This window comes from Trematomus bernacchii, unplaced genomic scaffold (assembly GCF_902827165.1).
Source record: "Trematomus bernacchii unplaced genomic scaffold, fTreBer1.1, whole genome shotgun sequence".
Taxonomy (NCBI): Eukaryota; Metazoa; Chordata; class Actinopteri; order Perciformes; family Nototheniidae; genus Trematomus; species Trematomus bernacchii.
In genome coordinates, this window is record NW_022987714.1 from 5570463 (window position 1) to 5585603 (window position 15141).

At 41.4% G+C, this 15141-nt stretch overlaps 1 protein-coding gene across 1 annotated transcript; it reads right to left on the reverse strand.

The window, feature by feature from the left end:
* Window positions 1–3698: 3698 nt before the first annotated feature.
* LOC117491222 (NACHT, LRR and PYD domains-containing protein 1b allele 3-like) lies at window positions 3699–5077 on the reverse strand. The gene is made up of 4 exons (XM_034141101.1): window positions 4949–5077; window positions 4408–4447; window positions 4004–4243; window positions 3699–3920 (listed from the first exon to the last, which is right to left on the reverse strand). Exons 1-4 carry the CDS (start codon window positions 4949–4951, stop codon window positions 3907–3909), a joined length of 297 nt encoding a protein of 98 aa, XP_033996992.1. The 5' UTR covers window positions 4952–5077; the 3' UTR covers window positions 3699–3906.
* Between the last annotated feature and the right edge of the window lie 10064 nt (window positions 5078–15141).

A 15141-nucleotide genomic window follows, 5' to 3' on the forward strand; every position in this document is an offset into this window, starting at 1 on the left:
CTTTAAATTAATTTCATGCCTACTTGCCTAGGTCACATGGGTTATTGCTCGATAGCAGGTGTTAAAAACAGACACACCCATGCGTCACCTAACACTCAGCAGGTGGATTCAACAAGGCGGCCTCTAATCGGCCAAGCTGGCTTTTAGGCTCTTACACGGCATACAAAAACAAACCTTAACTTTTGGTTAACAAATGGGTAGCATTGTCCTGTAGCTGCAACACTGCAGGACCTTGCTTCTCAGTTGTATGCCATGTCATTTTAAATGTGTATTTATATCTTTGATTAAAGCTGATGTTTCTTTTTTCCAAATTCACGTGATTTTTAGGATCTTACCTCTGCATTGACAAGAAAGATAACACTGAAGACACCTCTCATTTCATCTCCCATGGATACAGTCACAGAGTCATCCATGGCCATCGCCATGGCAGTGAGTAAAAACCCTGCACCTCAGACGCGCCATACAACGATTTACACTCAGCTTAGCATCGTCCTGCACCACAGACTCTACCAGGAATATTGAAGGCCTTAAATACATTTTCAGTGTTCATTCATTCATTCATCAATTTATTATTTCCTCCCATGTCCCTGATTGGTTGTTTTCAGTTGATGGGTGGGATTGGAATAATTCATCATAACTGTACTGCTGAGTTCCAGGCCAACGAGGTCCGCAAAGTCAAGGTAAGATGGACCAAGTCGACAAAAACATTAAGTGACTATTGACATAGAGTCATCTGTGACACTGTAGCACCCATAACAACACTTTTTCCCAATAAGAAGAAAACGACTTACATTGACTGGCCTCTAACCCCTTAAAACTTATGTTTTTGTTCTTGCCAGAAATTTGAGCAGGGCTTCATTATGGCGCATTTCCACTGCAGGGCCTCGCACGGCTTAGTACGGTATAGTGAGGCCTTGGTAGGCCAGGCTCACTTTATGCTGTGTTTCCATTACAGTTTAGTAGCTGGGGCAGTAACTATAGTAATGCAGTGTAGGCGGAGCCGTGACGTCATCTTCAATGCGAACCACAAAACCAACATCAGCCGTTAGCTGTTAGCACTCAGAGCTCACAGCTCCTCATATCTGTTCAGAAACGAGACAAAAGTTAAACAAGTACAAACCACAGACTGTCTGTGTCATGGCGAATACAGTCGCTGGTTTATTTATGTCTGTAGGCCGTTGTTGTGAGTGTGGACGGTCGGAGCATATACAACGTTAGCTTAGCCGATCTCCATTCAGAAGACACGCATTTTAAAAGGTTTTTCGCCTGCCGTCTGTCTGCAGACTTGTCAAAGCATTAATTCATGGTTTTTACTAACCGGTATCAGTATGTTGTTACTTCGGCATTATTTTGAAACGTGTATTACAATTAAATCACGGTAAAATATGTTCATTTTAGTTGTAGCCCCCTTTTCAGCGATTCTCTCACTAGTTTAGCATATTCGGCCCGGTTGTTGGCCCGGAAAGAACCACGATTTTGGAGGGCCAGAAAAACTGTGAAAAAGTACCCGTTAGCCGGAAATACCCCTAGTGGAAACGCAACAAAAAACGGGCCGGGTTTGGCACAGCACACTTAAAACCGTGCTACGCGCTGCAGTGGACATTTCTTAAACACAGGCTCCAGACTATTACAAATGTTGGACTGGTGACCCAAAACAGTAACAAAAGGGATCTGTTCTTGTCTGTGAACACTCTTTCTATACACCTGTGACGGCAGTGCAGGTAAGAGGATTTGGCTTTCTGCCCAGGAAGCTGATAAACAGGCTTTTAAAAGCACACAACCAGTGCTGCTGGAAAGTGAAAATATCTCAGATCTTATAGTATGAGCCATGTGGTGACAGACTGACCTCTCTGGTTCATATCCAGCTTGGATATGTGTCACTGTAGCGCTGGGTTGCATGTCTCATGCCCATATCCATGTGGCATCTCTGTTTAAGATGCGAGGCCGCGCTGGTTCCATGTCCCCAACGATCCTCCGGTAGTCGATTTGGTAAGTGTCTCTGTTCACACCTTTACCAGCAAGTTAACATTGGTCCGAGCAGCTCCCACACAGCTTGTTCAGTTTTAAGCACTGATAAACAGCTTTGAGTGCATGTTCACATAAATACCTTTCATGCACAGCTGAACTTGGGAGGAAGCAGTTTTGCCATCTGTTTTACATCCAGTATGGCCATATAATTGTTCTCAATAATCCCAAAACTGCAGAAGAAGCAGCAACAAAAGTCCAGAGTTTGTTTTCCTGTTTCTCAGCTCTGGTCACCGGAGTTTGAGGCCAGTAAGGCCCTCAGGCAGGAGCACAGAGTTTTCAGCTAACCTGTTGATTAAGTCTTAGCACACTGAATTTAGAAATCTGTGTCTCCCAGCTGGAGGCATGAGCAGCCCCTCGGGAGGAGAGTCAGTTCTTGCTGAGGTGGCACAGACGTGTCCCTCTAGAGGCCCAGAGTGCACTGCTGCTTGATTATCTATGAAGCTTCTCTCTACTCTGTTCTCCTGGTGCCTGCTGAGCTTAACTCTGTTTCTGACAGTAGCAGACGTCACTCTCCTACAAAGAGGATTGGGAGCATTAATGCAGGATGGGGTGGGGTGAGATGGGTGTGTAGGGTGGAGTGAGGCAGGAGGACTGAGGAGGAGAAGGATGGGTCAAGATGACACTTGAACGCACTTTCCCCACTGAGGATTAACATGTTGTAGAGGTGTGTTGTTTTTTCAGAGAGACAGAGCTGTGAATGAGACAAAGGTCAAATCCCAGAATACCTTTATGCCGCCAGTTTAGCTCCTTTGAGACAGAGGGGAGAGACAGATAGAGAGACAGGCAGACAGAAGTGTCCACGTGAGAGAAAGGGAAACATTTGTTTATACCTAAGTTAGTTAAATTATTTTCTGTTTATGGAAACTCATAGAAAATCACATGTTGAGAATACTGTCAATCATATCCGATATAACATGTTATCACCAGAAAAGAAGGTAAACGAGTGAAAGAAAAGCACTCACAATTAAAGTAAAATGAAGGTAAATGAATGCACGAAAGGTGGTTTGAAGATTCACTACACGTGTGAACTGTCTTCATGTTTTTTCTCTTCATCAGCTCAGCGTATTGACCAGTGTTCAGTGTGTGAGTGGTGAACAACAAACCTTTGCAAAGAACTGAAACATGAGTAACTGTATTGGCCAAGATGCCCCCTTGACGCCATCATCTGCAGGCGACTGATTCCCCCCCCCCCCCCGTCTCTCTCTCCCCCTCTCTCTCTTTCTATCCCTCTCGCTCTCGAAGCAACTTCCTCTTTATAAAATTAACACATGTTTGTCGACTCAATGAAACCATAAAGACACAGTATTTTTTTTTCTGCTAATAAACACATGTTTATTAAGAAAACATTTTGTTTTTCAAAGATCCTTAAATGTAAAACTTGATATGTTACAGAATATAAAAGTTTTATAAAATCTCAACAATATGTATAAAAGCATAACATATATGAACTTTTTTACAGAAAAGCCTCTTACAGTCTCTACCCTCCCCCCCCTCTCTCTCTCTCTCTCTCTCTCTCTCTCTCTCTCTCTCTCTCTCTCTCTCTCTCTCTCTCTCTCTCTCTCTCTCTCTCCCTTTCTATCTCTCTCTCTCTCCCTTTCTAAAAAAAAGCAACTTCCTCTTTATAAAATTAACATCGTGTTTGTCGACTCAATGAAACCATAAAGACACAGTATTTTTAAACACATGTTTATTAAGAACAATTTTTGTTTTTCAAAGATCCTTAAATGTAAAACTTGATATGTTACAGAATATGAATTTATAAAATCTCAACAATATGTATAAAAGCATAACATATATGAACTTTTTTACAAAAGATGAAAGTAGGTGAGGCATGCAAAGTATTCTGCACCTGCGAGAATGCGCACGGCCACAGTGTCTTCAGAATGAACCACCTGTAAAGAAGGAGACATTTTAAAATATGATAATATGTCATAGATAAACTCCCATGTTAATCATTTACAGAAGGAAGTCCTACCAAGCCTCTCCACTAGGTGGAGATGTTGAGCCTTGAGGGCGTCGTAGAAGGCTGCCTTGACCTTATCGCCCCCTGAATGTAGAGGCCCATGAAGCATTCTCATTTTATCCTGGCTTGTGTCCTGTCTTCCAATCTTGGATAAGGTTTCAGGGTGGACCATGTCTCCAAGCGCCTCGGTTATTGCCATTACCTCTGAAACGTCTTGAATCAACTCTGCCCAGTTGCGATCAACAAACTTTGCTGTTTTCAAATATAGAAGAATAAAATAATGTACATATAAAAGGCATAATTAACTGACTTTGTATGAAATGCTGTCATTCAATAAAATGCTCTATTGAGATTTTATGTTTAACAGGAAATGATAACACACTTTTTTAAATACATTTTTGGTGCAAAATACTCACCTTTATCTTGAATGCTCATTGTTTTAGTAGAAGCACAGACCTGATGAAAAACAAAATACTCTTTCAGACTTTATTGCAAAAAATGTCAAGTCCTTGATAAATGTGTTAAAGGTATTGTTAACTAGTTTCAGAATCCCAATGTAAAACAATAGGACTGTTATTGTATGTTTCCTTTATGACAATGAAGCCCTTGAAATGTGATACAACAAAATATCGTACTAATTACCATCTTTTCCATGACACATGTTTTTGTTTGTTTTGTTCTATTGCAACTTAGACAAAGTTATGTAATATGTGGAAATACATTCTGAAAAGAAAAGCTGCTTAACTTAAATAAAGTGGCTTAATGACAGCTTAGATATTTTCTTTTTCATACAGATACTTTAGTTACTGCTGACATTGTGCCCTTTCTTTTACACACTGACATTAAAACAAGTAGCCTATAGTTTCGGTTTGTAAAGACACTGACAAACATTTTCCAAAAACATTTCCCTTGTATTTTTGTTCTTGTACCTCTATTTTAAAGCTGCATTTCACTTACCATGTATCCTCTGATGTGTTTTAAACCCACAGATTTAAAAGTACGTTTATACTAAAGCCGTGGCAAAGCAAGCAAGAACAAGTATCTGTTAATTTCCCTCTTCATGAGCACACTGGAACAAAAGGGAGGAGCTTATACTGAAAAAAAGAGGTTGGCTAGATATGCACATTTCCTGTGAAACACACACTTCATGAGTGGTGTATCAAAATATATGTGACTGACAAACTGAGTAAAGACAGCCTTTAATACTTTTAACCACATATTTTGATTGTTATGTAATGTAATTGACTTGCAGGAATGTGTTGCTCTAAAAAAATAACTATATTAAAAAGACTCAAATACCAAACAGTATTAAACCTTTATTAAAGGTAGGGTAGGTAAGTTTGAGAAACCGGCTCGAGATCGCTAGAATTTGAAAATACACAACCGGAGAAAATCTGCCACTTCCTTATAGAGCCCCTCCTCCAACACACACGAACGTGCACATGACCAATGAGGGCACGAGATAAGTTTGTGCACAGATGGAAGGCTGACAGGCAGGTAGGCCATCCAGTTATTTTAGCCGGGCGGCTAAAATGATTGGTCGTACTTTTTACAGTATTACGGCTTCCACAGATGAAATTTTTTAATGGATTTTTTATCAAAGCACTTAAGATATTCATTGCTATCGGGATGTTAAGAGCATTCCATGGAATATAACAAAAAATGTATCTCGAGCCGGTCTCTCAAACGTACCTACCCTACCTTTAACTACTGATTGGTATTTGGTGAAATACAAATTTGAATATTGTTTGACTTTGTTCTTAGTTTAGAGTGGTTGTAAAAAGCAGTGACACGTTTCCTCATAGCACATGAGTGGTAGCAAGCTTGCACTGTGACAGGAAGTTATGAAGGGCACACCTTTTCTTTTTTTCTTCATGTAATGGGGCGAAGTCTGCGAGCTAGTTCAGGCAGTTAACTCGAGCACACTTATGCTGCATTCATACCATAGACTGTATATATAAATTCATACATAACGCCCCTTGCCACTCTACAACCAACCAAACAGAGTCTCCTTAATACGCCGCTCTATTTAACCTGCCAGATATCTCTCTATGCATTGCTTGCTGCTGCTTTGCTGCAGCTACTCTACGTCGCTGCTGCGTGCCTGCCCCACCAACACCCCAGCTTCCACCCCAGCTTCCACCCCAGCTTCCACCTGTAGGCTCGGGGGGTTAGTTATTTAATCATCACTCATTGTGCTATGTATATCTGTAGAGTGATGAGACCCGAGCCTAGACGCCAAACTCAACTATATGCTGCTTCTAATAAACATGTTAAAGAAACACATGAGTTGTCTGACTGAACTATCTGAATAGAGTGGTGCTGTAAGATATACTTTGAAAATCTGGCATACTCTCATCTATAACATGTTCACCTTTCTGTGAAATCATTAGGAGGGAGGCTTTGCTGAGACTGCTTTGTTTACATGTCTGTATGTGAGCCTCAATATAGATGAACAATAAACTCTCTTATCAGGCCAATGAATGACACATATATGTTTTCTCACTCTTTTTTCCTAAACTAGGAATAGAACATGCCCTTTGCTTTTGTTAGAGCACTGTTATTTAAAAAAAATCCTTTGAGTACAGTAGTAACAAGCAACATTTAATACATTTATTGTTATTAGTTTCAACTAGTTATTAACCTGCAAGTAAGACTGTGAACTCCCCCATCATAATTACATTTTCTCAAAATGTAAAGCTGAGCTGATGCCAATGCTCTGAGCCTCGCCCCTTCTTTTCAGCTACAGCCCTCTCTCATTACTTCTCTGTATCTCTCCATCATGCACGCTCTCTCTCATGCACACAACACAAAAGCCACGCTGCTCAGACTGTTTTCAGTCTGAATAATTAAGGCCAAACAGTGCTTAAAAAATATAAATCTCAGTCTGGAGTACAGTTGTCTGTGAACCTGACAGCTACCAGGACTATATCATACCTGTACAATCACACATGCACACCCTGTTCATTAAGAGAGCTTGGTGTATTTGCTTACATCCCATGCTGCCTTGCTGTTTCAGCCGGCATCGATAGGCGCGGTCTGCTCTCGCTCTCTGCATCTCCATCACTCTCTCCCCTCCCTCTTCTCCACCCACCCTTATTTACGCTCAGCACAGCGTGGACCTCTCTCGCTAGTGGCTGCTCTCTCCACTACATCTCTCTCCTCCCCGGCTGCCTTTTACCTCATCCTCTGTCCTTCTAAAACTGTCTATTATACTCTCCTTTATTTGCTTTCCTCTCTGCCCTTGTCGCATGCTGATGATACATGAGGCAGGGGATCAGCCTGAAGGAGAGCTCTCTGCGCTGGATCCCTGAGTGGAGAGGGGAGGTGAGCGTCTGTCTTTCCCACCACAGTGGAGGAGGGCTTTAGACTGAGGGGCATCACTGATGCAGGTTACATCCTGTGGAGCAGTGGCAGGACAGCCCCAGGCTAAACTGAATATACCCAAAAACCCACATGCACGCCTGGATGTGCTTTGTGTTGTGAGGAGAGTAGACTGCAAAACGGAAGACAGGAGCCAGCAACAGAGGGAGGGGAGCATTTAAAAAGAGGTGCCAGAGTCAAAGGGGTTTGGTGGAGTTGGGTGTGGGGTCTGGGGGGGAGTGTTTTAAAAGTGAGAAGAGGAGTGGGGGGGTCTGCTCTGTTCTCAGATCAAAGAACTGGAAGGAGATTTGCTTTTTCGTCAGTCTGAAGAGTCGCAGAGAGACTGGGGAGTCACAGGCTCTCCAGGGACTTCATTACAATTGGAGAGCAGAGGCTGTCTGCAGCACTGACTGACAGACAGAGGGAGGTGGGTGAGGACACAGAGAGGGAGGGCCAGTCACAGGACTTCATCTGGACAAAGGTGAGCAGATTCCTGAGGGAAGAGGAAGAGGACAACGGAGAGAGTCCTCCAAGGAAGATTTCCTTTCCACAAGAATCCATAGGAGCATCCCATCATGGCTGTCCAACACATGCCTGAATCAGCCGTGTGCTTGCTCATGGTAAGTCTCAGAGGGGTAACGTATCGCAGCTGCTGTCTACTGTGTGTCTTTGTTTCTTTCTTTCTCTCCTGTGGCTTTCTCTCATCACTCTCTCCTGGTGGAATAAAAGCCCAAACAGACACTAATGCAGGAGGTGAGCTGTCATCTAATTAAACGGGAGGTTGCTTGTTTGCTCCTCCCCTTTACTACCTACTGCAAGCCTTAAATCCTCTAAAGACGTCCCAGTGATGCTCTAAAGCCGCTTTCCGTACTATAGAAATGTCTGGCTTTTGCGTCCTACTCAGAAAGCTTTTGTCTAACTCCTCCACGTGTTCAACTACTGCAGTGGTGAAGTGTGGGAGAAATCCCTCACAGACTGCTGCAGGCAATTGGATGCCGTGTTTAACATAGTGTGTAAGTTCAGAGACAGATGTCGTAAAGATATATCTCGTTTCAATGGAGTGATAAAGACATGTGTTTGTGTCTGCAGTGCATGCAAATAAGTTGCTAAAGGGGTGTGCTCTGTATGAGAATAGTGTGCGATCATTTCCCATCTCCAGGACTGAATCAATTCAATTACACACACACACACACACACACACACACACACACACACACACACACACACACACACACACACACACACACACCACACACATACACACACACACACCACACACCACACACACACACACACACACACACACACACACACACACACACACACACACCACACACACACACACACACACACACACACACACACACACACACACACACACACACACACGTTTTTCTGCAGCCCATGGCAGAGGATTTGTAGGATCTTGTTAGTGTAGACACCAGTACCTCTATGACACGAAACAGATTGGCTTGGCTTGGCCTGGTTTAGATCTGGCCATAGAGAGTGTTGAAATAGAAACACACAACATGCGTAAATCCATTGAACTCCTCTTAGCCCTCTGTCCAGCCGCACAGTGGAACAATGGCAGTGTGGCGCGGCTGCCTTTGTAGAATACAGATAAGGCATGGACCCCTCTTAGGATAAGCTTTAATGAATCGAGTGTACACCCTGCATGCAGGCCGACTTTGTATAAGAGAGCATGTTCTGCTCATTCTCATTCTATAGTGTTGGCATCCTGCAGTCCCAGGGGGAGTCACGCATCGCCGCACTACCTGCTATCTCCACCTGTCATGGCTGTCTGTTACTATGGCGATAGGCCATGCACCCCACTTGGGGGAAAGGCAGCAGTAAAAAGAGAAGGGTGGGAGAAGTGTGCGTGACATGATGATGGACAGAGCAAAGGGAGGAAGGAGTGTGAGTGATGAGTGCCAGTGGCGGTTCTAGACCAATTGTACTGGGGGGGCCAGGCTGGGGCAATTATTTCATGAGAGGGGCACAATACAAGCGGGTTTAAAAGACAAAGACAATGTAAAATAAACATAAAATACAGTAATTGGTATTTGTTTTTGTAAAGGTATTTGTTTTAGTAAATGTAAGTTACAGTCCTTTGTTTCAGTAGTTTTTTTTCATTTAGAGTATTTGTTTTATTAACTTTAAGTGACAATTTAATAAAAAAACATAAACAGTATTTGCTTTTATATAAGGTAATGAACAGTTTAATCTCCATCGACTTCTCTGATTTGATTTAGTTCCAATAAATCATAATATTGTAACCTTTTTTTTGGAGGGGGGCCACAGGGGGGTTCCTAGTCAGTGTTACGGGGGCACTGGCCCCTGTTGCCCCCCCCCCCTAGAACCACCTCTGATGAGTGCAGGAAAAGAAGGTGAAGGAGTGAGAGAGAAAATGAAGAGAAAGTGAAAGGGGAAGTGAGCTGTATTTACACAGAAAGTAGCAGTATGATCACCTTCACAATTGTCCCTTCCAAAATAGACCCACCCTTAGGGGATTTTTTTGACCTTGTATGGTGTGGAGACAAGAATACGTTCGGTAGCGTTGGCATAGAGGGCTTCCCCTTGCAAGTGCTCTTACTGTCACAGCTGACAACCCAAGGTGTCACACGCCTGACTTTCGGACTGTCACCTCAGCTTCTCAACTTCTTACCGTTACCTTTTCAATTTAGTATTATAGCCACACTTACAATTTGCCCACCATTTATAGCTCTTTGCCCATTGGCAATAAACGTAACTCTTCAATATGGACATCACTGGCTCGATTTGTGTTTTCTTTGGCAGAGATGTATTTTTTTCTGCTGGGCTTACCAAAGCTAAGGAATATCAAAACGTAAATCTGGTCTGTGTTGAATTTTTCTTTAAAGTGGACCTATCATGCTATATTTGAATAATATAGTGTAGGACCATACCTATATAAGGCATATTTATACTTTTTTGTTTTCAAAATACCAAACAGATCATGCATTTTAGCCATGCCTCATTTTGCTCAATTTGACATTTTTTAGATCTGTTTTAGCAAGGGCAGATTCTGTGAGCAACAGCACCATCTAGAGGCCTGGCATATGTACTACAGCGTCTCCAGCGCTTTCGAACGGCAATGCCGTGGTTGTCTCCTCCTGATTGGTGGAGTTGGCCCAATAGCCGTAGCGCCACTGTCCTGACGTCAGGACAGTGTTCAAATCTGGATCAGTTTTTATCAGATCCGTTGCAGCCCCTTTTTTAGAGATTTGGGTATGGAGGAAAATAGAGAGGGTTGTGTTTTCTGACACTTGGTGAGTTCCCTGGAACACCGGGGACACATATTCATGTATAAAAGACGTACAAAAGTGCATTTTGCATGATAGGTCCCCTTTAAATACAAGCTGAACCAGACTGACATTAAATAACTAATTTAAGAGCTCAGTGATTTTTTCAAAAAAATCCATGGCATTTGTATTCATGCTGACAATTTCACAGCTTGAACTTATCTTCATTATTAATGGAAATTGTGGAGTGTGTGTGTAGGTCTGAGGGTGAGTGTATGTGTGTGTTTGTCTGTATTCGTGGGTTAGCGAAGATTAATATTGATCATGCCTCCTGCATCTGTGTGTATTAATATTTCAGGTGAATAAGTGATTATCTCCAGCAGTAGTCACAGGAGCTGCTTTAATAACATTAATGTGCAGTGACAGCAAAACAGATAACTCATATCAAACATTCACATAATTGTTTTTAGATAGATAGATAGATAGATAGATAGATAGATAGATAGATAGATAGATAGATAGATAGATAGATAGATAGATAGATAGATAGATAGATAGATAGATAGATAGATAGATAGATAGATAGATAGATAGATAGATAGATAGATAGATAGATAGATAGATATGTTTCCTATGCATCTGTTATGGTTAATCAAATAAATAAATGCAGTAAATTGGGTTTTAGTTCTCCTTTGGGCTTTATAGGTCTGGAACTAATATGATTGGCCCAGACTTACACTAGCTCAGCTATAAAACCAAATGGTTTCAGGTCTGTTATAGAAGTGGGGAGCCTATAAGAATCATGGCTAGGATCATGGTTATGAATGGGTTAGATCAATAAAATATTATGACTGGAAGGAGAAATCGACAAATGAGTCTTAGGGGAACCATAATCTTTTTTATAAACGCACTTCATCTTTAAAGATTAATTAAATATGGGTACTTTTTCATGCCAGCTATAGTTTAATGGACAGACATAGCATCTCCATCTCTGTCTGCCTGCTCTGATGGGTTTAGTTTTTAGCAAAGGAATGAGATAATCAATAAGAAGTCTGCCTCCAGACACACAGAGACATGCTGTCATTTGATTTAGGACAAACTAGATGGTATCATCTGACCTCAATAGGACATGTTAAAGCTTTTCTGCTGAGATGTCTTTCACAGGGATTTCACGTCTCCTAACTTTATCATTCACCTAAACTGGAACAGTTGGCTATACAGCACAAGAGTCGACTGATGTTCATTCTTTTGTTTGACTACATTTAATGTACGTCCTCTTGATTGGAGGATTATTTTTCTACTTTAAATCAGAACTGGAGCAACTATAGTCTTTGCTGCATGCTCATCACTGAGCCGATTAGCTTTGCTCTGCTGAGCTCAAAAGAGGGGAGATATTTCCAAGATGGATATAAAGTACCTTAGGGGTGCCCTGATGTACAGAATTACAATTATTTTTGTCTAACTCCTCCACGTGTTCAACTACTGCAGTGGTGAAGTGTGGGAGAAATCCCTCACAGACTGCTGCAGGCAATTGGATGCCGTGCTGAACATAGTGTGTAAGTTCAGAGACAGATGTCGTAAAATATACCTTGTTTCATTGGAGTGATAAAGACATGTGTTTGTGTCTGCAGTGCATGCAAATAAGTTGCTAAAGGGGTGTGCTCTGTATGAGAATAGTGTGCGATCATTTCCCATCTTCAGGACTGAATCAATTCAATTACACACACACACACACACACACACAGTTCATTATTTTGTTTGACTACATTTAATGTACGCACTCTTGATTGGAGGATTCCTTTTCTACTTTACAGTAAATCAGAACTGGAGCAACTATAGTCTTTGCTGCATGCTCATCACTGAGCCGGCTCTGCTGGGCTCAAAAGAGGGGAGATATTTCCAAGATGGATATAAAGTACCTTAGGGGTGCCCTGATGTACAGAATTAGAATAGGGGGTACATAACAGTTCATTAAATACTGAATCCAACAACATCTCGCAGGCTTCAGTCACAGGGTTTAGCTTTTTGATGCAGCTTATTCAGGATTTATCATAAATTGAACACATGCTGATAAAGTGTCACGTAGAATCATAATTAGAGACGGAGATGAGTGTGTCCAAAATGGGAACGGTTTATCTCAATGTTCTGCTCTAGCTCATCATGTTTTTATATTTGCAAATCTCTTGTTCTGTCTGAGTGGCTGTCTTTTTCCATATGCAGGGGCAGTTGATCAATATGCATTCTGCTATCTGTTACACTGTAACTGGGGCATGCAGCTGAGAGAAAGCAGGGCAAGTTGGTATCTTGACACACACAGAAGCTAAGTGGATTATCTTCATAATGCTGGAGGGATCTGCTCTGCATAGAGTGAGGGAGCGGCAGCTCTCAGCTTCACTGTTCCTCAGAGATACAGCAGTGTACATGTTCCTGCATGAAAAAATGCTCTGGTCCGGTGGATGACATCATTCCACATTGGCTCAAATGTGTGGCTTGAACTTTCCCTGTTGGGACGTCGTGCTGATAATGGAGGTGTTATTTATATTTTGGCAAACATCCAGCTATACAAACCGATAGCCCTTTAGAAAGAGAGGCAACCCAAAAACAAAGACCTTACGTTGCCCTTCATTTCTGCATCCATGTCTCTTCATTAATATCCCTCATTCAATTATCCTCTCACTGAGGATGGAGGCCAGATGACTAAGTGTGATCAAGCCATAGGATTCGTTCAGCGGTAATGAAATCTCTGCTCGATGACGTAATGTACTGACTGTTTGTGTGTATACATCTGACTTAATTGCATTGTGCATTAGCTTGTGTCACAATAAAACATGAGTTATTATCAGTGTTTGCATTTTTTAAAGCAATATAAATATAAGTTATTGTAGTTGTATTCCTGATCTAAAGAACACTAGAAAAGAGCAGCCGGTGTGCACAAGGAAAAGGGTTGAACAGTATGGGGGAGGGTTACAGAATGACATCATACTGAGATAATTGATTACTGCCCTGTAACAAAAGCAGAGGGGGAGAAGCAGATAACAGTTTGTGTACATGTGTGTCTGTATTTTACAGACACACACATGAGTCTTGTTTCACTTGAGTCAACTCGTGTTTCACTTCTAAATCAGCCACTATGCACACTTAGGTTTCAAAAAGAGGCAACCTCTTGAAGTGCCTTAAACCTAAATTTTACCCTAATGGGGCAATTCTACTGTTTTGCTAAATAAGTCAGATTTTCTGGAAGTAATGTGAAAATTATCTCACTTGATTTTTTTGTTTATGAAACTTACATTTTGTCGTCCCATAAGAATGTAATGTTTATACTTAATACCAGACTCTATGCTTCAAAACACTCGACTACAAACCAATTGCTGATATCACAGTGCTACTTCTAATGCAGTGAGTCCACGGTCTACTAAAATAAACGTACACAGAAACAGACACACCTTTTTAGCTGCCTACCAGATAAGTCATCTCAAGGTGTTCCTGCTGAACCAGTATAAACCAGATTCCTCTTATTGGTGATTATAGGCTATGAATGATTTTGCACACGTACAGATGGCGTTTTATTGTTATTGTTTTTTTTACTGATGTTTTATCTCCCACTTAATGTTCTTGTCCTACTGCAGACATGTATAGTGCTTCTTTATACCCTCCACTGCTAGTTTCTCTAAAATATAAAAACTAAATCTGTATAATTTTCCAGTAAATCATTTTTCCTCAAGCTGCAGTCTGACTGCAGAACAGTCATGCTTGAGTGATGTTGGAGCTGGTTCTGCTGATGTCAGCTAACCAAAGCTCTGTAGTTGCTGCAGGGGGAAATAAACACCTTTACTTAAAAATTGAGAAAACAAAAGGTGTACACATTGCACACCTCACAATGCTAGTTGTGATCCATATGTGATCTGTTTAATTAACTTGTGTTGCTGTATGATTGATATGCAATATATCAAAATGTCGCCCTTTACTTCCGTGAGTTTCGTCTGCGCTCTTATTTTGTAAGGTATTTTCCGGTAGCAGAATATGAAAAAACTGTAGTTTTTTTGTTTCTGTTTTCTAGTGATTTTTGTTTTTGTTTTGAGAAGTAGAAAATGAAAATGATCCTGTATTTTTAAGTTTAGTAGATCCCTTTTTGACCATGATAAAGAAAGACGCCTTGCATTTCAATTTTGGTTTTTCAATTTTAAAACGAAAATTAAATATTGTAGTGCCGAGAGATAGGAGTAGGAGAAAGGTAACTTTATATTGTAGTGCCGAGAGATAGGAGTCGGAGAAAGGTAACTTTATTGAGGAGCAGAAAAGCACATGTTGCTGGCTTGCAGTCCGAGTAGAGAAGAGAAAGAGAAAGGAAGGAGGACACAGTATATACCCCGGAGGTACAGTAAGCATAAGTGTCCGTGCGGAACAATACCCCCAACCTGTAGTTCCATGAGTGAATTATGTAACATGAGTAAATTAGTGATCACTACACAAGCCCCCCCAGAATTAAAACATGGCACAATCCTCGCGTCCGGAAGGAAGCACCACAGG